Raw genomic sequence first — 22575 nt, 5'->3', positions numbered from 1 at the left:
CGATCTCGCCGCGATAAGGCCTTTGTTCGCCGTCGCGAAGCGCGACTGTTGCGTCTCGGTCTCGTTGACGTGTCGCGGCATTCGGGTTTTGTCGCGCGCATTATTACGCGTTATTGCGCATCGACAACGCACGACGTGAGCGGCAGAATGTAGACCCGCCATGCCGAGCGCGAGGTAATGCCGCGGCGGTCCCGGGGGCAGCGACGGTGATCGTGATCGTGATCGACGTAGGACGCGACCGCGCGAGAGAGGTTAGGAACGATTGATATTGCTCGTCATCGACGTGTTAAGCGCGAGCACAAATGGCGGCTGCTGACGAGGAGGATGTCACCGCGCTCAACGAACGCGTGGAAAAGCTGAGCGTGTCCGCTCAGCCGGACGACGAGCCGGCCAGCAAGAGCGAGAACGACACCGAGGATGCCAGCGCGAGGAGCCTCGACTGCCCGGAGCCTCGACTCTGGGGCTTCGAGACGCGGGAGCTCTACAAGCTCGCGCTCAACTTCTACAAAGGTGAGGGAGTTGCATTCTCGTCAGCAGGAGCGTTCGCTTTGCTCCGCTGCGATCGAATCTGAAATAAGAATTTTGCTATTGCTATATAATATTTTTGTTAATTTTTGTATCGTACTTTGCAACAAAATCATTATTGATTTCGTTTGTTTTAGAGAAAGAAGGCAAGGCTGTCCATCTCTCTTACGAGGATAAATTGAAACTGGTGGCGTTCACGCAGCAAGTCACGCATGGAAAGTGCACAGCCGAGAATGCACTACCGCTGGGCGTTCTGGACGTGATCGGAAGAGACAGGCGTCTGGCATGGCAGAATCTAGGCGATATATCCAAGGAGCAAGCGATGGAAGGTTTCATAGTATTACTCGACAAGTTGTGTCCCCTGTTCAGAACCGTGGTCGAAGCGCAAAAGCGAGACTTCGAGGAGAAGCAGCGACTCAAGCAGGAGGAGGAGACCAAGAAGCTCGAGGAGGACAGGAAGCTTAAGGAACTGGAGGAGGAGAGGAAGAAGCAGGAGGAAAAAAGACTGAGAGAGGAGACCCACAGGAGACAGATCCAGGACGCTCTGAATCAGCAGACCTACTATCAGTTCAAAATGTACGCCGAGCAACAGTACCCGGGCAACCCGGAACAGCAGGGCGTTCTGATCCGGCAGTTGCAGGAGCAGCACTATCACCAGTACATGCAGCAACTGCACCAGGACCAGAAACTCATCGAGGACATGGAGAAGGAAGAGAACGAGAAGAACGTCGAGTCCGAGGATACCACGACGTGCAAAAGTGACGAGAAGGAGGACGCGAACGAGAGCATGCCCCTGAACGATGACGACTCCGACGATATGGACGATTGGCCGCCCATCACGCCCGCGGACATGTGGACGAGGAAGGGCGTGGAAGAGTTCAAGCAGATCATCAGGCGGGAGGCGGGCGATGCCGTCATCAAGGTCGGTCATGGCGAGACCGTCACCGTACGAGTGCCAACGCACGAGGACGGCACGTGCCTGTTCTGGGAATTCGCTACGGATGGCTACGACATCGGTTTCGGGGTCTATTTCGAGTGGTCGAAACCGGAGACGAATCAGGTGTCGGTGCACATAAGCGAGTCCGAGGACGAGGAGGAGGATTACGAGGAGGAGTACGAGCCGCAGGCAGACGTGGAGAGCGGGTCGGTGAACGGCAACCCTCCACCGCACGAGCCGCAGCGCAGAACGGTTACACCACCTATAAGCGTCATAGTACCTGTGAGTACACGAATGTGCTTATTGCATTTCCCGTTTTTTTTTAGGCCACTGCGACCAAACTCCGGTTAATTTAATCGTCGATTAACTTGCAGGGCGACCAACATAAAACTTATATTATTTATATTACTTTATTATATGCGAGAATTATATAATTATATAAATAATATAATTATAATTATATTATTAGAGGTTTTGTGTTAGTCGCCCTGCAAGTTAATCAACGACTAAATTAATCGGAGTTTGGTCGGAGCGGCCGTTAATCTCCATAACTTCCATGCGAGTACACAAGCTCTTGCCCTGAAGTATTAACTGTCTCAATCTTGTCCGCTTCAAGGTATATAGGAGAGACTCGCAGGAGGAGATTTACGCCGGAAGTCATCAATATCCAGGCGAGGTGGGTTCTCAAGAAAGTTTTCCGTGTGAAATTATTCAGTCACCGTGTATCGTCGCGCTTCGCCGACGATAATTCTCAATTATTAATTCGCCATTAATCATTCCTGCTTGCAGGGGGTGTACCTTCTCAAGTTCGACAACTCGTACTCGCTCTGGCGAAGTAAGACGCTTTACTACCGAGTGTACTACACGCGGCAGGGATTCACGCAAAACAACAATTAGTTTCTACGTTATATATATATATATGTATATGTATGAAGATGGGATGTTGTATCGATGTGTACATCGTCCGTTGAGCACCAGCCTTGGCACATAATTGTCTACTTATAATACTAGTCCGACCGAATAAAGAGTCTCATTGTTCTGATTCGGTTTCGTGCAAGGCAATAGAATTCTGTTTTACACCCGACATACAATACGTGTACACATACACCTACATACATTTTCACACACACACACACACACGGGAGAAAAGATTATTTGTCGTCTAATTGAGTAAAAGACACGTTCTATCGTTTAAAATGGCGAAACCGTGCACAGGGATGAAACAGGTTCCTAATCTACGATGAGGGATGAACTATCACGTGGCATACGATAATGATAAATTAACGTTCAGCTCTTTTACTTGCATATTATTGCGTACATTGCGACGATTAGGACGTGCAAGCGGTGCGAGTCTCCTCTTCGTGATCTTGAGAAAATTTTAAAGCATATTGATATTGGTGCATAATCTTTATATATATATACACACACATACACGTGAAAGCGCGTTCCATGTCGAACGTACGGTCAAGTGTAACACACATACTGTAATACCTGCATTATCTTACATGAATATTTGCTTGGACTGTTTCTCTCTTGTGACTCGTCGACTTGTCACACAGATTTTATTATCACATTATCGTCGGCCATGCCGTATATAGTTTTTATTAAAATTATCTCTCTCGCTTTGTTTTAAGGAGAAATATATTATATATATATATAATCAGCAGATTCAATCGGCACGCTCCTCGTTGAATTCGCGACGGAACTCGTACACCTCTCTTCGTCTTTTCTTTCTTTTTCCTTTTTTTTTGTTTTTGATAACGTTTATTATTCTACGTAGCCATATTTTTTGTACAGCAAAAATCGTGCGGTTTATATTTATAATATCAATATAATGGTAATAATAATAATGATAATGGTAATAATGTATTAATATTAATAACACAGTATCCTCTCTTGTAACATCCAGCTACAAAGACGACTCGGGTAATAATGCGCGCGTAAATCCGTTCACGTAAATCGTACTCTCTCTCTTTCTCTCTCGCTCTATCACGCGTCATCATCTTCGACCTAATAATAATAAACGTCTAATTAGAAGAGCACTTTTTCTCAGACGGCATAAGTTTTGTTTTAATCGTTAATTCATTCGTTCGGAGCGAGAGCAAATTTTCTTTATGCGCGCCTTAAAAGTACGTGGATTGTCCGCGAGGGATTTGAACGACGAGGTCGTCGTCGTCGTCGTTGGCTCGACTGCCTGCGCGGTACAGCTATATGCATGCTCGTAACAAGCACGCACTTCCACGTGGAACTGCCTCATCTAGACGTGTAAAGTACGTGTCACGCTTCGCTAAAAAAATACGACTTCGTTGTACAAACGTTTCTCGGTAAGAAAGCTATCGCGCGACGCCGTTTCTCGCCTTGTACCCCATCGATCACCGCCGAATCACATTTGGTAAATCTCTTCGATTTTATCGTTTGGATCTCCTCGAATTGAATGTCGTCTCAACGTTTATTATGCAAGAACAACTCCCGGCGAAGTCGAATCCTGAACCACCGAATTGCGGGTGACTGATCAAGGGCCAAATGATCACACGATTGCCATACAATCAGCGCTTTGAGACATTTATCGCAAAATTGACGGACATAGATAACGTTACCGAGAACACACACTTTGACGCATCTGCCTGAGAAGCAACGAGGGTGAAAACTTAATAAATATGTTACCTCGAGGTTCCTCGACGTTTTACTTTCGACGCGAGATTCGAGTTCGAATTAAGTCATTTTTCATATCACATTAAATCGTCACGTTCCTCCTTTGCTAGCGTCTCCGGCTGGAACTGGAATGATCGAGCTATCGCGCGGTTTCCGAACACAAGTGCGTCCCATGAGGATGTTTCGAATTTCGCGCGAACTGAAGGGAAGTACTGCACCTGGTGCACCCTAAAATACGATAAGCAGCTCTGGCAGCGGCTTTTGTATGTACGCGCGCGTGATACTGCTCTCTCTAGCCTTAGAATTATACGTCGGATTTGTTAGTTTCATTAAATTCAAGGTTTTCATTCATCGCGAGAGAAGGCATATGTCGGTTAAATGTGTGCGTGTAGAGCGCGCGCGTCGCGACGCGCAGGTTATGTTCGCCGCGCGTTCGAATTCGAACGCGCGTGACGCGTCTCCTTTCAGGATGAAATTTCAAAATGTAAAAGTCGAGATCAACTTTCGCAGTAAAGTTAATCTTGTGTGTGTGGGTGTTTGTGTGGGTGGATGTAGGTGTCTGTGTGTGTATGGGTGGGTGTTGATGTTCGAAATAATTTATTCGGAATAGTTATAACCCTTTCCTGGAAAAGGGACGCTATACTGTGCGCTTGAGGTGTCGCAGGTGTGAATACGCACACTCTCGCATCCTAATAATAATAATAATAATAATTGCGTATAATGTAGCATATTGAGCGATCGCTTAATACAAATTACTTCGCTTGACTTTACTCATTTAGGAAATGCGCAACTCAAGCGTGTCGCTCGCGTTTACCTCGAAGCGTCGATCTTGATTTCGATCCTCCATTTGACGAAATCCGTTTACAAAAGTGCGTCCCAAAGAAAAGAGGAGGCAAGTTGACTATACGCATTTCTACACTTGCACTTGTTAAATAAAATTGCGACATCATGGATCACTCGAAATTAGATCGATATTATATTAGGGGTGTGATTTAGTTTTGAGGGTTTTTTTTGCTCAAAAACGCACGTATTTAAATATGATAATGAATGAATACCTTAATCAAAATATTTTCCTTCGTTTTCTATAACTTTTTCCCATCTTTCTGGCAAGAGATGGATTCCACCACGATAAAATCACTCTTCTTTTGAGTTGATTCATTCGTCGACGAATTTTCGCACTTCTTCGAAATTATGAAAGTGTGTATCCTCTAAAGCGTGTTGCATCGACCGAAACAAATAATAATCGCATGGAGCAATGTCCGGAGAATACGCGGGGTGCGGTAAGACTTGCCATTCAAGCTCTAATAGTGTTTCTTTCACTGATAACGCAACGTCAGGTCGAGCGTTGTCACGAAGAAGAATCACTTTCCGTCGTTTACTCGCAATTGGTGGTCGTTTTTCGTCCAATGCTTGCTTCAACTTGTACAATTGGTGTCGATAACAATCAGCCGTGACAGTCTCATGCGGATTTAACAGCTCATAGTACACTATCCCACCAAATACAGAGCATTACTTTTCAACCGTGAATATTGCGTCTCGGAGTGGATGTTGATGGTTCGCCTGGATCCACCCCTGATTTTCTGTGTTTGGGATTATCAAAATTGATCCACTTTTCATCCCCAGTAACAATCCGAGACAAAAGACTCTCTTTTTTTGCCTGGCGATCAACGAAATGCAAATGTTTAACCGGTTCGCAATGGCACTTTCCGATAATTGATATGGAACCCATTTTCCTTCTTTCTGAATTTTTCCCATTTCATGTAAATGTTTGGTAACTGTTGTACGATCAACATTTAATGCTCTGGCAAGTTCTGAAATGGATTGTGTTGGATTTTCGTGCAATAATGCTTGGAAATCTGCATTTTCAAGCTTTCTTGGTTGTCCCGAGCGTTCTTTGTCCTTCACATCAGTATGACCACTTTTAAAGCGTCTAAACCAGTATTCACACGTCTTAATTGATGGGGCAGAATCACCATAAGTTTCCACAAGAATTCTATAACCCTCAGCGGCAGTTTTGTTTTGATTAAAAAACAAAAGCAACGCATGTCGAAAATGCTGTTTCGGATTTTTACGATGATATAAACACGACTGTTATTGCATCTATTGCTATAATGCTACTAAACGTCATGGATAATGTCAACACTGTAAGAAAGAACAGTTATCGGAAACAGCTATTGGAACAAACTGACACTACAGCCATCTGTTGCAAAACCCTCAAAACTAAATCACACTCCTAATACTATACACGTCTAGGACTTAAATTAATCAAGATATCATATAGAAAAATTTGGTTTCTAACTAAATGTTACTATTTTGCCATGAAGCGAAGATCTACGGAAGATCAAGATCAAAATGGTCTCTTCGTCGGACGCGGCTTTAAATATATCATACACGAAACGAGTTTCTACTCTCTCGCTTCTCTACGTTCTCGAGATACTTCAATCCCGTTTATCAAGGAAAAAGAAAGACATTAATAAAAGAAAAAAGATAGGAAACCAAGTTCTCGCAGGATCGCATGGAACTCTCTTACAGATTCGTATTCGAATAGCTCCGGCTCGAATACTCGATGCAAATGCGACCGAGAGCGTCGAGCACTCTCGAGATGCTCGCGACGAGCCTACGTCGGCTACCTGTTGAATTGCGACGCTATACGTAACGCGTGAAGCATTCTCAAAGCACTCCGTGGTCTACGACGGTCTAAGGGAAAAAACACGTTACACCACGTACATTTGGCCACGATTCGCGGTAGCTTTGCGCGTGAAATTGTAATTGACTTGATATTTTGTGGACAGCTTTGTTGTAATTACGCTTAATGTAATAATAGAATAACTCGCGCGTGTATAATATAATAACTTTCGAATTGGCTTGGCTAAAATCGGCGAGGCACGTGAATCCGAAGAAAAATCAATTGTACTTGGACCCGCGGCTCCCTTTCGCGGAGGCGCGAGATCGCTTCGCTTTTTGAATCCAGCGACCTACTCTGTTTTTTTTTACGATTGCTTCGCTCTACGCTTTTGTTCCATGCTTTTGCTCGCTTTGCACTTGCGAATCGGCGCTAACGCGTCCGGCCCGTATTCTCAACTCGCTTTTTATCGATAAAAAGCGAGTTGAGAGTATGGACCTTTATCTAACAGCAAGCCGCAACGACATTGCATCTAGTGCTCGGAATTTTGTTCGCGGATATATAAATACTTTTTTTCCCCTATAATATATGTATATATAATAATAATAATAATATATAAGCTTCGAAGACGCGATAGACAGTAACGTTTGTAGATCATACGCGTGAACAAGGACGTCGTTCATTAGCTTCGCTATAACACCCTCTCACCTGCCTCCAAAATCGCGCCCTTCGCGTGATTCGATTATATCGATTATCAATCATACGAGCAGTGAGAATATGCAGATATTGACCAATGAGAGCGCAGATTCCTTACAAGTGAATTCGCTGGACTCTCGTAATTCTCGCTTTGCCGCGAAAGGCGCGATCACGCCGCTTGATTCGATATCTCGATCTCCGAAACACTCCGGAAGTCGCGCGTAACGTCGTGGTCCTCTGTGAAGAGTGTTTCGTCCTTAAAAGCGAAATTACAATAGCTTAACTTAGAAGAGCGCGTTAGCCTACGAAATTCGAGCGACGTCTTTTTGCGAGCTCGCGTAACCCGTTCTCCTCCGCCTACACTCTGATTACTCTAAAGGAGCAGTAAGGACGGATACCCATAATACAATATAAACAGCGTGCAAAACGAGGAAGTAACGATCTCTCGCAGGGTAAGGCTGAATCGCACCAACCCAGCGCGGGCTAACTAAATTCCTCTGTCGGCGATCTCCAGTCGGATAATGTATTAGGAGTGTGATTTAGTTTTGAGGGTTGTTTTTGCTCAAAAACGCACGTATTTAAATATGATAATGAATGAATACCTTAATCAAAATATTTTCCTTCGTTTTCTATAACTTTTTCCCATCTTTCTGGCAAGAGATGGATTCCACCACGATAAAATCACTCTTCTTTTGAGTTGATTCATTCGTCGACGAATTTTCGCACTTCTTCGAAATTATGAAAGTGTGTATCCTCTAAAGCGTGTTGCATCGACCGAAACAAATAATAATCGCATGGAGCAATGTCCGGAGAATACGCGGGGTGCGGTAAGACTTGCCATTCAAGCTCTAATAGTGTTTCTTTCACTGATAACGCAACGTCAGGTCGAGCGTTGTTACGAAGAAGAATCACTTTCCGTCGTTTACTCGCAATTGGTGGTCGTTTTTGGTCCGATGCTTGCTTCAACTTGTACAATTGGTGTCGATAACGATCAGCCGTGACAGTCTCATGCGGATTTAACAGCTCATAGTACACTATCCCACCAAATACAGAGCATTACTTTTCAACCGTGAATATTGCGTCTCGGAGTGGATGTTGATGGTTCGCCTGGATCCACCCATGATTTTCTGCGTTTCGGATTATCAAAATTGATCCACTTTTCATCCCCAGTAACAATCCGAGACAAAAGACTCTCTTTTTTTGCCTGGCGATCAACGAAATGCAAATGTTCAACCGGTTCGCAATGGCACTTTCCGATAATTGATATGGAACCCATTTCCCTTCTTTCTGAATTTTTCCCATTTCATGTAAATGTTTGGTAACTGTTGTACGATCAACATTTAATGCTCTGGCAAGTTCTGAAATGGATTGTGTTGGATTTTCGTACAATAATGCTTGGAAATCTGCATTTTCAAGCTTTCTTGGTTGTCCCGAGCGTTCTTTGTCCTTCACATCAGTATCACCACTTTTAAAGCGTCTAAACCAGTATTCACACGTCTTAATTGATGGGGCAGAATCACCATAAGTTTCCACAAGAATTCTATAACCCTCAGCGGCAGTTTTGTTTTGATTAAAAAACAAAAGCAACGCATGTCGAAAATGCTCTTTCGGATTTTTACGATGATATAAACACGACTGTTATTGCATCTATTGCTATAATGCCACTAAATATCATGGATAATGTCAACACTGTAAGAAAGAACAGTTATCGGAAACAGCTATTGGAACAAACTGACACTACAGCCATCTGTTGCAAAATCCTCAAAACTAAATCACACTCCTAATATATAATATTATATATTACAGTCCCACATTTATATACCTATAATATACACGTGTAGGTAGACGAAGAAAAATCGCGCGCACTCGAAGGATCCAAGGATCAGCCGCACATCGACGATCCTGATCGATCGATCCTAAGGTTAATTAAGGAACTCGCCGTTTCTCCCGCGGTTCGAGACGCTGAATCCTGAAAAGATTCAGGTTTGAGATCCCGTGGTCCGACTTGGACGAGGTGAGAAGACCATTCTGCTGTGCCCGAACAATTTTGCGCGCGGATATTAGCAGCTAGTTTGCAATATTGATAAAGTTTTTCCATCTCTTGCGTTTCAATACCGCGAGATTGACCTGCAGAATTACCCCATTAAAGGCCACATTTGCTTTTTATTTTCATGTACTTGCACGTTGATTATTTCATTGTAAAGATTTTTTAATATTAATTTTAATATTAATTTATAAAATCCGATTGATTTAAATTTCTTAACTTTAATCAGGAACGATGTAAGATTATTTTCCGCATCATAGACTTTAATTGGCTCGAATTCAAAACTGGAACCTGAGGGAATTTTGAGTGAGCATCCGAGTTGATTACTCAATTAATTCTAATCGTCATGAAACTTGCGCCCCAAAAATAGAACGTTAATGGCCATTAATGGGTAAACGGGTGGCGTAAAAGTGATCGTTGTGAATCATCCTGACGAATTGTTTAACAGTCTTCCTGCACGGCGAACGAGTTAACCGCAGTAGTGTCTAACGAGGTGGTCGGTGGCGACTGGCCGGTTGACCTCGAGGAGTCAACGCGCTTGTCAATGTTACAAGGAGGTCTCCATGCTGAAGTTCCTTCGCGTAGACCTGGCGTATTCCGCTCTGTAATCCTCCACCCGGCCCGTGAAGCTCCTGCGGAAGTTCTTGTCGGTGCGGGCGAGCCGGGGACGCCGCTCGGTGAGCGACCTGGTCAAGCCGGTGGACGGTACGTAGTTGGCCCGCTGGTGCTGTCTGCTCGGCGTGTACGAGATCACTGGGCGGTCCTCGCCGAGTCTGCTGGGAGTCGGTTGCTCGCTGCGCGGGCTTTGGAGCATCGACCTGCTGCCCGCGCGATGCTCGAGGGTGTTCGGGAATGCAAATTCGTTCCGATACGCTCGCGGTGCCTCCATTCTGCTGGCATTATCGGCCACGTTGACCGGAGTTGACGTCTCGTTGAACCTGGCGTGCGTGTGATAGTGGAATTCTCTCTCCGAGTAGCGATACGAGGGCCGCACAACGAGCGACGGGTACGCGACGCTGCTGGACCGTCGTGGATCCGCTGAGACGCCCCATTCTCCAGGATAGTCGTTCAGAATGTGCGATCGAAAGGCGTCGCGATCGATCGATGATCTACTCGGGTGAGCGGGATTCTCTCGGAAGCCACGTTCCATCGAGCTTGCGACCGGTACGATGTTCTTGCCACGGAAAGGATCTCCTGGACAGACCTCCTGTATCGGGCTGGCGAAGATCAGTGTCCTACAAAGGTGATAGTTATTTTATTCCGGGGGCAGAGGTAAGCACGATCCATCAAGATTATATTATAAAGCAGAAAGAAATACACTTGTGTAAATATATTGTCAAGCTTGGCATTGTGCGGAAGGAAGAGAGAACGAGGAAGAGATGAGATAAGAGAGAGAGAGAGAGAGGAAGATTACCAATTAATATAATACAGCCATAATACCGGAACGCACGCCGTTACGTGGTGAGTAAGCAGAAACAAAGCACAGCATAATGTTGATTATTAATACAAGCGATAAATCAAGCGGTAAGCGTAGTAATCGATTGATCTTACTTACAATTATTGCAAAAAATTGAGACAATAGTAGAAAGAGATAGCAAGTTACGCAAAATCAGACGCTACAACATCAGCATGGTAGATCAGCATCAGAATCAACGAAACGCTTACCTGAAACCCTCGCGTTTCTGATCGCCAGCGTAGGCTCTGCTTCGTTCCGACATGAACTCCTCGAACGACGGCATCCTTCTCCGTGGGTTCAATCTCTCCCTCGAGCGTGGGCGATCAATGGGCGTGGGTTTGTCAGGTTGAATCTCGTCGATCTTTTCGCCCCTGCCGAAGCTGCTGTCGACGCACTCGCGGTCCCTGTTCGCGTCGGCCAGGTTCTGGAACTCGTCCGCGGTGACGAGCGTGTACCTCCGCCTGTTCTGCTTCAAGATCGACTTGAGGCAGAAGTACGTCTTGGAGTTTGGCAGCTTCCAGCAGGCCTCGTTCGACATAGGGTTCACCGTGATCCTGCTGCGCGGCTCGTACTTCGGGATGGCCCCGTTGTCGTGCGCGTGTCTCGTCGGGGAGAGCTCGGGGTCCGTTTCGTCGAGCGAGAGCGAGCGACGGGAGACCGGAAATCTCCGCTGGCGTTGCTCGAAGGCGTAGGGTCTTGGCAGACGCGCATCCGCACTGAGGAAAGCTTTGCTCGCGCTCGCTGCGAGTTCCTCCTCCAGGATGTTCTCCAGACTCCTGATATTACTCTTCGGATACGCGTTCGCCTGTTCCGTCCGCGACCTCAAGTTGGGCTCGGAGATGTCGCGCGGTATGGCTCCGTGTTCCCTCTCGAACCCGACGAAGGTGAAGTCCGTCTGCGAGCTGCCGCTCGATTTGTTTCTCACGGATTTTCGAGCGGAGAATTGATCGGGGTTGATCGTCTGCGTGCTCGCGGAGGTCCTGCCGCAGCTACTGCACTTGCTCGGCGACGCATCGACCTGGAGATTGTCTGTGGAACAGGGTGGCACACCCTGTGCCATCCTGGCCGCTGGAGGATGCAGCCGACCATCGGCCGTTGTCCTTAACGCCGCCATCTCGCTCTCAAACGCATCGTTCACGACGCTTGCTGTCGGCGGATGCTTGCTGACGTGCAGACTTTCGCTGCTGGGATTGGCCTCGACGTAACTGCGCTCGTTCATCCGCACGTTGTAGCTCTTGGCATTCTCGTGGCACGGGCAGGGACAGTGGCACTCGCACGGCATCCCCGGTAACGTCGTTTGCGCGGTTGCATCGCCTACGTTGTGGCAAGTCGTCGTCGTCGTCGCCGCTACATCCGCATTTCCGCTTTCGGCAACGTTCACGACCACGGTCGGTTGATCATGTTGTTCGGCGCGTTCGTAGAGAAGCGCCTCGGAGTAGCTGGGCACCATGTCAGTCGCGACGTTTGCCTCCGCTGTTTGCGTCGGCCAGTTCTGTTGATCTGGCGCGGGTCCGTCACTGCGAGGCGTCGCCGGATCCATCAGCAACGCCTCGCTGTAACTGGGCGCCAGCATGTAAGATCCCGGCTGGCTCAGCTGGCTCATGGACGCGTGGATCGGCTCGCTTGACGTTGGTGTGTCGTAATTCACGCCGAATAGTTTTGTCACCTGATGGTAGAACGTTAGCACTTATTTTCGTGGAATAAATGATGCAACAAGGTTTTAATCGTGCCGGTGATATTATATTTAAAAAGCAAAACTCTTGGTAGAATTTTCTTTACCTGATAATCGGCATACTGCGTTTTGTATTCGATGATCATCCTCAGAGGCCAGCTGAGCAGCAACGCGCTCAGGCACCAGTAAACGTAGCGATTCGTGAACCAGGGATTACCGAGAACAGCGACCAGCATCGTGTTAACGTTGTATCCAAGATCGAGTCCTTCTCTCATCTCCATATAATTATCACTGAGTTCCTGAAGGGACAAACGCCACGCCATACGAAAAAATATTTAGTTTTATGATATAAAATATAATATTTAATTTAAAGCAATGTGCGTGTATTTCCTCATACTTGCTCAGCGAAAAATCGCGATCGCGCCTCCTCGAATTCCGTAGCGGACCTTATGTTCGAGAACGCGAAGCCCTTGGTGAGCATGATTTTCGTGATCGGTATCTTCGGTTCAAGTATCAGCTCCTTGCTGATATCCTTCACACCGCAGTAGTCGTAATAGTAGTGAGAAGTGGCCGAGTGCGTGTTCACCCTCTCGTAATAGACCTACGGAGCGAGAGAGCGAGGGGACGCGTCTTTAAATCTTCCGCAACTATGACAATCTGTACGATACAAATACAGCTCAACTTTTAAAACAAATAAAATAATACACAATTAAAATAATAAACAATGTTTATTGAAAACATAAGATGATCATGAAGTAGAAAAAGTGTAAAAGATCCCGTAAAGATGCGTCATTTTATTTTAAAATTTTATTTCAATCTTTTAAATCTGTTTTTTTTACAATTTTCTGGACAATTCTGGCTTTCTTTGGAGACTCGCGCTCGATCGCCGGTGAAATTAAAGGAGAACGCGCGCGTCCGATAAAAATCGCGTTGCGGCGATGCGTCACCTGTGTGGTGGTATAGTTATCCCCGTTTCTGTAACGGGTGATCTGCCGTTTCCTGCGCACATAGTGATAGGAAATGGCCTTCCACCATATCCGCGGCTGTGCCATCTTTAGCTGCGCCAATTTGGATAACACGCTGTCCTGGCTCTCCGCGTGCAGCAAATCGATTCTGATCGGCGAGTGGTAGCACTCCACCAGATAAACCAGATACAGCATCCCCATAAATGCCACCTGTACGACAAAGACAGTAGGAAGGAGAGAAAGAGAGAGTGTGAGAGAGAGAGAGAGAGAAAGAGAGAGAGAGGAAGAGAGCGGTGGAGAGCGGTGGAAGAGTCGAGGGGATGAGGTATGGCATGCATCCAAGCGTGCGCGAGAGTGGAGGAAGAGAATAAAGCGAGGGTTGAGTTGATATTATTCCTCGTTGAGCGATAAAAAAAAGAAGGGTGCAAAAGAAGCGAGGAGCACGATCGATTCGTAATACAGGAGAGGTACGCGAGGAATTGTCTCTCCCTTTATTTCTACTTCCCTTTTATTTTACGTTTGTATTTCATCTGAACGGTACGTACCGGAATATATATGTAGCCGTCGTCGCAAGGCGACGATACCTGCTTTGTGCTTTTGATAGGAAACTTGGTAAAGTTGACCATGATCTGGAGGAAAAAAAGGGGTAGTTTTCGTTTACATATCTGAGAAGAGGCGAGAGGACATGATGAATGTGTGCGCGACGTGATACTCGTTTATATGCGGTAACTCGGTTATTACGCCGGGAAAATCGGAAAAAGGCTTTTATGTACCTTGGTGACGTTGGCGCATCTGCACCAGGTTACTGCGGCAAGGCAACCGTATATGAGCACGGTCAGCACCAGGCATTTACAGTTCGGTTCCTTTTGCAGCGCGCTGCACAGCGTCTGAGGGACCGGTCGCTGCTGCGAGGGTGAAACATTAATGTGCGAGGTCGTCGGCCATTCGCGAGAGCAGAGGGAGCAAAGGGAGAGGAAATGCGAGAACAAGCTTTCGCATTTATCACGCGTTAAATCTTACCAAGGATATAATATGTAACATCTAAAGGGATAAATTCGTATATCATAAATGAGATTAATTTTACATTTTGTGGCCGTAATTAATCCATAAAGAAATCCAGCTACAAAATAAAACTTGTTACTTTTATTATAATAAATTATTTTTATTATAATAAATGAAGATTAATAATAGCAATCTCTCATACTTAATATATTACATATACAGCTGTTTGATTAATAGTTATAATTTTATGGTGAAATTTATAATTAACATTATTGATCTCTCCTCCGAATTCTAAGAAAATTCTTTTCAGTTTCTAAGAAAATTCTTTTCAGTTTCAGGATCGATTAATTTTGCACGACTGATCAAAACGGATAGGCGTGAACGCATGCTCTCGCGCGTTTACCAACGTACTTCCTCGTTTTCTCGATTCATCGTGGTCGTGTTAGCCCTTGGAGCGGACGATTAACGGGCATCACAGACTAAATTGCGTCATCCCAGCGCCGTCCGTCACCCTTCTTGTTTACCGCTTGGTGAAATATGAATGCTTCCCACTGTGAGCCTGCGGTATCACGGGTAAACAGTCTCATTCTGTCTTCAGTAAATATTTAAAATTACGTCAGAATTACGCGGGGAATTACGCGGGGAATTACGTGCGACCAATTGTATGTAACGTCGCGTCGTATCGATCGGGTTTCCCTTTGTAAAAACAGCTTTGCATTAACGTGCAAAGTATCTATTCTGGAAAACTTGTTAGCGCTTTGGTAATCAAACGCACTTAATGCAACGTGAATTTTGACTTTGCTTTGTGCACAGAAACGTTTTAAAGCTAGACGAAGTGATATTTTTATCTATCTTTAAATACCCGAGAAGTTCGCGCAACTTTTCGTGCACGGATGTGAAGTGTCCGTTTTAATACAGACACATCAATGTTTTAGGTGAGAAACAATGTAAATAGCGCACGCACGTTTCCGCGCGCGCGATCTGCATGCTGATTTATGTAAAGATTGTAAAATCAATCGTCCCTGGCGGTACACCGGGCGGGTGCCGTAACACGCGCGTCGGTACGGGATTATTAATCCAGTGTCATCGGATGCTTATACACCGTCTTCGATTACGCGCGCTATTCTATAAAAAGCTCCCTATATGCGACGACGTTCGAGAAGCGCATTCCAGCGTGGCGAGTGCGGAATGGCAGCGGCGCAACGAACGCGCGAAAATTCCTCGTGCATACCGTGCCACGTTCTTCGATATCAAAGGCATTCCAGCAAAGCCATCGGACAAACGGAATCCAACGTATATTAAATAAATCCAATCGCCGATTTCAAAGGGAAAAAAAGATGATTCCGCTTTTATTGTGCTTTCCCGCGCCTCTGCGCCTCTTAAATGAGATTTAACGTATTTTACGTTAACATCAAATACGATCCTCGCGTAAACCAAATCTAAATGTAGACACGTTCCTGCCTGAAATGCTGCCTCGATACCGTCATGTCAATAATTGATGCATGCTCCGCGCTCGCGGTTATCACGCCAAAACATCATAAATTGGATGGATAATTAATCATGCGATGAGCCTGGTATATACGCACTTGTATCCTGCAGGATTCATATTTTAGCGCCACTTCTCGAACCTGGACACCTGGACAACCTGGTAGCGTAGCCTCTGCGTAGCGTCTCGCGGTGTCGACACGCGACCGAGGATCACATAGTAGCGTTCCCGTGACACAACGTGTCCTTGGCGAGCTCCGAGTGTTACCTGTATGCCCCGCGCTGGTCGAAGAAGCTAGCCGATGAGACGGACGGACGGAAGGAAGGATATCGAGCGGCGATGTATTCCGCGCGATCACGCGTCCTCGGCACCCCTTCGTGGCGCGTCACGGGACATGGGTGTGGATCCACCCTCGGAGAACGTGCCGCGATCACTGCACCACTCTGCCGACCGCCCTCCAGAGCATCCCCCACGACAGCGGCGTTCCGACTGGCGACGTTCGGCGTCGGCGTCGGTGGAGGCTGGCTCTGCCCTCCTGACGTCGCGTCGCGTCGCGTCGCGTCGTCCTGCGCGCACTCGCCAACCCTTCCTTCCGTTCTTCCTTCCTTTCGCCAGTCCTTCCTCCTTTCCTTCGATCCTTGTCTGGCCTCTGCCTGTCCCGACGGCGTTTTCACATGCGTCGCGACGCCATACGCGCGCGAGTGAGCGACATGGCTCCACTAGGACGGCCTTGAACGGTCGACTATCCTCGAGGGTGATCCACCCCCGATCGCGTCTAATGAGAACGTTTACTACGGGGGCCGTCAACGGCGCCGAGCGAGGCATGCGGTTGTCGTTTCTCGGAACGCGGCGGCGGCGATTTTGATTCTTCCGATCTCGTGAGATCGATGATCGTGGTAGGATGAGAGAGAATAATGCATCTGTAAAGCGTGTAAAATTATGTAGATTATGCAAACATTATGCACTCTCAAAATGTAAATTGTACTCGCTTGTAAAATCGCGCGGCTGCATGGAGAGATAAGAATATCGCTGAAATTTACAATTTCAAATTATAGATCTCGCAAACTGATGATTTTAACGCGTGTGGGTGAGTCGATTGTTATTATTAAACTCGCTACGGCAGAAATGCCCCGTGGTGAAGTTATTCTTCCCGCTCGATTAAATATTTGTGTCATCAAAATGTACGTAGATTTATTTCCGTACTTCTCGAAGCCGGTCCTCAATTAAATTGATTGAAATTCCAATATCCGCTCACGGACTTTTTTAACTCTCTTATAGCGAACCGCTCGGGACTTCCGTTCCAGTTCTGTCACCGAGATTTTATTCCCGGTGCGGAGAGAATCTTCGAGCGAAAGCGAGGGGAACGTCCGCTCCAAGTGTTGCTCCGCAATTGTGACGAAACTTTCAAATGGTCTCCGAGGAGAAAACTGCACGTGGTCGGATTCTTTTTGTTTGTCGGATTCTCGTTGCTCGCGATTTCGCGAACGTTTTCTCGGCAATAAAACCTGAAGGAGGAAGGAACATCGTCTCAACTTGTCGGTGATGTCGGTCGTAGCGAGTTTCATATCGCCACGTGGAGACCATAGTTAATGCGAGATAAAGGCGCGCGTTTTGGCGCCGTCTCGACGGCTATCTATTGATTGCAATTTGAGATGACGACGGGCGAACAAACGCGCATGTATCTCGAAGTATTTGATCGCGGGGCGGCGGGGAGAGGAGAGCGCAGCTCGCAAAACATAGCGGGAGTCATCGGCGACGGAGGAATAAGTAATGATCGATAGTGGTGCTTATTTAATGTCGTTATCGTAACATCGTTAGTCATGTTGTAATGTCACTTTATTGACTATTATTGGAAAGCAATGTTTCGCTATTTGTTTGTCTCTCTCTCTCTCTCTCTCTGTTGACCTATCTTATTGAATGGTGAAAGTTGAATGACATTCGCTTTTTGTTCTTCGATCGCCGTTTGATTCTTAGGAAATTACAAAATTAGATAAAGCGGTCTCAGAATTTCAATTTAAATATTTTTATATGTATTTTTAATATTTAATTAAAAATTAAATATATTATTATTCTGTTTTCTACTTTGATATTCGATATTCATTGCGATTTCGATATATTCAATAGCTACACAGAGTCTTTGGACAGATTCGCTTTAATATTATTTACGAAAGTAACTATGAGTAAGAGAGAGAGAGATATATCTAGGAAACTGCTCCGGCACCCTTTAAACGATTTGACCTTATTTTTTCAGAGCAATCAATATGTAGGCGAGGGTTCTACTAATAAATACTTAATCAGATCGATAAATAACCAGGATTAACAAAGCAACGCCTGAATAAATTTGAATAAATATGAATATGTATGCGTATCATGCGTGCGTGTGTGGTCTCATAAGCTTCACGTTTACATATACACACTAGGGTGTATTTTTTCAAATTTTATTTTAAGTGTTTTTTTCAAAATATTTGGCGCTGCTAAACCGAATCATTATGTTAATTGCCTCATTCTCTTTCTTTCTCTCTTGTGAATGCGTGCATGTGTGTGTATGTGTGTGACATTAGAATTAAGCATAGAATAAGTTTAACTACATTTGTACATATATGTATTTCAGCGAGTTGTTATGTAATTTAGAGTTTAAGGAAATTATTGTAATCTTTAGATTATTTAAATACTAAGACAATTTTTTATTCGGTTTAGCAGCGCCACGTATTTTGAAAAAAACACTTATTTGTATTAATAAATATATTTCTATGTATTAAAATATTTATTCGTATAAAAATATCTGCTTAATATTATTATGTCCTTTATTTTTTACTATCAAAGGCTAGTATTCATAGTCCGTTCTTATTTTCAGACGATCTGAAGTAATGTCTTAAGATGCTAATACGACTGTGTGATTGGTTTCAAATATCTTATGATTGTACTTAAGATGATCTTAAATCAGAATCAACAATGATCTATAATACGCAAACTGAATTTATTATACTATACTAACTAGAGTAGCTTGATTCGTGGCATTACTTTTTCTCGGAAATCGTTAGTGTACGAGAAAAAGTGGTAGATGATAACATGTGCATTTTTAATAGTCTACAACTTTTGTATAATACTTTTTTGCATATAATTAATATTTCGCAAGATAAACAAATAAAATTGATTTTTTCTGTGATTTTATGATTTTTTCGATTTTCAAGGTCCCAGGGGCACCCTTTCCCTTTATCCGATTGAGCTGAAATTTTACACAATTATTTTTTCATAAAATGGAACCAAACTGGCGGGTAGCGCAAAGAAAATTCAAACTTTAAAAATAAGAGCCACCCTAATACACACGTGTATTTTAATTTTCGCGAAAAATTAATTTTTTATAGGCGGCAGCCAACAACAAGAATAATTCTATTAAAAGAGGAGACGAATCAATTTTTTCTCGCGGTAAACATACGATTTTATCTTTTTTATATGTATGATCACAGCTAGAGGGTGTTACAAAATAAATCTTAGTTGCTTCCATTTGTTTTTTTAACACGTTCGCTGCTAACGGTATCGAGTAAAAAGAATTCGCGAAAGGTGGTTCAACACTTCACTTAATTCTCCTCAAAATAAAACCTCTAAATTATGTAATTTGTGTAGATCTCTAATTGATCTCTAGTGCATCGGGTGTAGAGGAAATAAAATTGTATGTCCGTAACGCTTTAAACTTTTAATATGTACAAAATCATCTTATAAAATCACTTAAGACTACTTTATGCACCAAAGTGCTCCGAGTGAATTACTGTAATATTACATAATACAATAAATATCATATAATTTTATTAAATTTTACCCGAATATCGATTTCAAGAACTCCGTCCTGTCTTCTACACGTGATTCCGCTTTTCTGCTTCTGATCTCGCCGTCGGTATCCCTCTGTCTCACTTCAGGCAACTTGAATGTCGTTTCTTCTCCTCCCTGCTCTTGTTTCCTACGCAATTTTTTACTCCTGTCTACGTTGTAAGAGAAGTAGTTGCTCTCCCTCTTGGCTTGTGCTACCTCCGTTAGAAGTCGTTGCTTGCGAACCGCGCGTTCATGCGCCAAACGTTCGTCCAAGTGGAACCATTTAAATCTGCGCGAAGAGAGAAGGATGCAGATGATAAATAAATATAATGAATAAAAAGTAAAGTACGTATTATGAATATAAAACTGAAAATATTCCATACTTTGGCAGATACTTTATATTCCACATAATATCATAGAACTTGCTTTTCTTTTGCGACGATATTTGCGTATTATTTAACGTGGCCGCCACGAATTTGGCCACTCTCTTTTTCTCAAATTCCACCCAGCCTTCGGTAAAGTGTTTGCAGGCTGTGTTTCTCCACTTTCTCTTGTGTTTAACCGAATCCGCTTCTATAAAAATAATAAAATATTTTTAGTAAAAATGAAAGCTCTCCTTCAGTTTTATTTGTTTTCTATTCTATCTTCAACAGGTTACACGTAAGGTTATGTACGGCTGATAATAACATTCACGCAAAGGCTCGCGCTAAGAGACAAGGAAACCTACCATTTTCCGCTAACTGCAAATACACTCTGCCCAGTTTTCCATACTCCGCAAATATCTCTCGTATCATCGAGACGTTCATGTATTTCGGGATCGTGGACAGATATACGATACCTCTCTTAACCTTCTTGCCGGGTTTCAGGATCTTTTCTTTCTCCTGAATACCTTCTTTCTGACTCGATTCATTTTTCGTGTCATTGTCAGTCGTGCAGTCCGAGTCTCCGTTGCTCTCGTTTATATCCATATCTGCGTTTGCCATTCTCAAATTGTAATAAACTCCTCGCGATGTTTTGATACAACAAATTCAACGTAGCAGACAATTCTTGTACACTGGGTGCATAAATGACTTCCTTTTTCGGTGTAAATGGTGTAGATAAGCGCGCCATCTGCGTGGTCGAATGTATGCTTCGCTTATCTACACCTATCTACACCGAAAAAGGAAGTCATTTATGCACCTCAGGCTGAAGTCACATGGCACGTATTTTCTGCGTAATGCCTCCGGCACACCAGCGCGACGCGACACGCGATGCGCGATACGCGACGTGCGATATCCAATGAGCGTACAGCTTTTCCATAAACACTTTACGCTCATTGGATATCGCACGTCGCGTATCGCGCATCGCGAACCGCGTCGCGCTGGTCTGCCGAAGGCTTAACGCGTAACCGCGTAACCAATCAAATCTTTGCCTGCAGAAGCTGGCATCCAAATGAAACAATGTGATTGGTTACGCGTTACGCAGAAAATACGTGCCATGTGACTTCAGCCTCAGTGTACATACTAGCGACGAAACGTGACGCCTTTAGTTCCGTTGCTCGCCGACCAATAGCGACTCGCCTCGAGCAGTCATGATGAATGAATTACATAGATGGCGCACTCATGGCTTGAACTGCGGAAATTGACACGTGATAAATTTGTTAAGGTACTCATCTCCCCATTGGTCGATACCTAGTGATTGGAATTCAAAATTGTGTTTTCCCAAAAATTGATTTGACCATATATCAAAACAGAGAGGTACCTGAGAGCGGCCACGCCGCCGTTTACGCCCATATTTTTGCATTGAGAAATTTGAGAAATACAACACCGAATGTGAACTTACATTCCATTTAACATGCACATGATCTTTTGTCATTATGAAATTATGTGCATGTGCATGTTAAATGGAACGTAAGTTCACATTCGGTGTTGTATTTCTCAAATTTCTCAATGCAAAAATATGGGCGTAAACGGCAGCGTGGCCGCTCTCAGGTTCCTCTGATCAAAATGATACGTCACGAGTGTAGCATTTGAAGCGCCGAGTGGACCGCATCCTCGATCTCCAACACGTATTCCGATTATTTTGTGATATGCAATTGATCCATCGAGCCTATTTAAACGTAACACGCGGCTATCTTTATTAATCCGTAAATTTAATTTCGTCAGGAAACTTAAGAAATGTCAACTGTAAACACGTGTTTATGAATATCAATAAACCAGTCTGATCGATTAATGGAGTTTACATATCTTTACTAATGTTTTATACATGGAATATTCAAACACGCCCGGTTCCGTTCCGCCATTCCTGAACTCGCGCGACGAGCGAATTCGCGCGCCGAGTTTAGTTGCGCAACGCGCAACGCGCGCTATATGCATGATTCTATATACGTATACACGTAATACACGTACGCGCTAGGTATGTACGTGTGTACGTTCGTCCGATTCGCGAGCGGGACGGCACGATGAATCGCTGAGGATATCGCGAGTTGTACGAGTGTGTCGAGTACGAGACCGCGTCGCGTGATCGTCTCCCAGGAAATCCGCTCCCGCGTCACGAACGGTTGGAGTAGTACCGAGAAAAGCGAGCGGGCGGGCGAGCGAGCGCCGAGCGAACCGCCGCCGTGTCGTCGGACGACGTCGCGCTGCCCAACGCGGAACGCGAACAAAATGGCCGCCTGCTCGTCTATCGCGGCGGCCTCCCGTTGTTTATTCGTTCGAGAAACATTCCGGTG

At 44.8% G+C, this 22575-nt stretch overlaps 3 protein-coding genes across 4 annotated transcripts; 1 reads left to right on the top strand and 2 right to left on the bottom strand.

Moving 5' to 3' along the window:
* Positions 1 to 35: 35 nt before the first annotated feature.
* On the top strand, positions 36 to 3324 carry LOC105278643 (Golgi resident protein GCP60). Its single transcript, XM_026973934.1, has 4 exons — positions 36 to 510; positions 663 to 1744; positions 2079 to 2138; positions 2252 to 3324. The coding sequence occupies exons 1-4, from the start codon at positions 303 to 305 to the stop codon at positions 2357 to 2359; spliced, it is 1458 nt and encodes a 485-aa protein (XP_026829735.1). The 5' UTR covers positions 36 to 302; the 3' UTR covers positions 2360 to 3324.
* Positions 3325 to 9722: 6398 nt separating this feature from the next.
* LOC105278645 lies at positions 9723 to 16533 on the bottom strand. 2 transcript variants are annotated; one of them, XM_011337865.3, is made up of 9 exons: positions 16159 to 16533; positions 14984 to 15131; positions 14344 to 14475; positions 14116 to 14199; positions 13553 to 13780; positions 13003 to 13206; positions 12713 to 12904; positions 11143 to 12599; positions 9723 to 10712 (listed from the first exon to the last, which is right to left on the bottom strand). In XM_011337865.3, exons 2-9 carry the CDS (start codon positions 15002 to 15004, stop codon positions 10025 to 10027), a joined length of 3006 nt encoding a protein of 1001 aa, XP_011336167.1. In that variant the 5' UTR covers positions 15005 to 15131; positions 16159 to 16533; the 3' UTR covers positions 9723 to 10024. The 2 variants fall into 2 exon arrangements, with proteins under 2 accessions (XP_011336167.1, XP_011336169.1); XM_011337867.3 differs by having other exon boundaries at positions 9723 to 10694; positions 16159 to 16532.
* A 3200-nt stretch (positions 16534 to 19733) lies between these two features.
* On the bottom strand, positions 19734 to 20957 carry LOC105278647 (pre-rRNA-processing protein esf2-like). Its single transcript, XM_011337869.3, has 3 exons — positions 20593 to 20957; positions 20249 to 20438; positions 19734 to 20154 (listed from the first exon to the last, which is right to left on the bottom strand). Exons 1-3 carry the CDS (start codon positions 20846 to 20848, stop codon positions 19872 to 19874), a joined length of 729 nt encoding a protein of 242 aa, XP_011336171.1. The 5' UTR covers positions 20849 to 20957; the 3' UTR covers positions 19734 to 19871.
* Positions 20958 to 22575: the final 1618 nt, after the last annotated feature.

Source organism: Ooceraea biroi, chromosome 11, assembly GCF_003672135.1.
Source record: "Ooceraea biroi isolate clonal line C1 chromosome 11, Obir_v5.4, whole genome shotgun sequence".
Lineage (NCBI taxonomy): Eukaryota > Metazoa > Arthropoda > Insecta > Hymenoptera > Formicidae > Ooceraea > Ooceraea biroi.
This window is presented reverse-complemented; position numbering and strand designations above follow the sequence as displayed.

Excerpts from the sequence above, each read along its gene's own strand:
- LOC105278643 (XM_026973934.1), top strand. The coding sequence starts at position 303 with ATGGCGGCTGCTGACGAGGAGGATGTCACCGCGCTCAACGAACGCGTG. Across the intron at positions 511-662 it reads CGCGCTCAACTTCTACAAAG|AGAAAGAAGGCAAGGCTGTC; the intron begins GTGAGGGAGTTG and ends CGTTTGTTTTAG. Across the intron at positions 2,139-2,251 it reads GTCATCAATATCCAGGCGAG|GGGGTGTACCTTCTCAAGTT; the intron begins GTGGGTTCTCAA and ends TCCTGCTTGCAG.
- LOC105278645 (XM_011337865.3), bottom strand. The coding sequence starts at position 15,004 with ATGAATCGAGAAAACGAGGAA. Across the intron at positions 14,200-14,343 it reads GATGCGCCAACGTCACCAAG|ATCATGGTCAACTTTACCAA; the intron begins GTACATAAAAGC and ends TTTTTCCTCCAG. Across the intron at positions 12,600-12,712 it reads CGCAGTATGCCGATTATCAG|GTGACAAAACTATTCGGCGT; the intron begins GTAAAGAAAATT and ends TTCTACCATCAG.
- LOC105278647 (XM_011337869.3), bottom strand. The coding sequence starts at position 20,848 with ATGGCAAACGCAGATATGGATATAAACGAGAGCAACGGAGACTCGGAC. Across the intron at positions 20,439-20,592 it reads TTTGCAGTTAGCGGAAAATG|AAGCGGATTCGGTTAAACAC; the intron begins GTAGGTTTCCTT and ends TTATTTTTATAG. Across the intron at positions 20,155-20,248 it reads AATATAAAGTATCTGCCAAA|ATTTAAATGGTTCCACTTGG; the intron begins GTATGGAATATT and ends CTCTTCGCGCAG.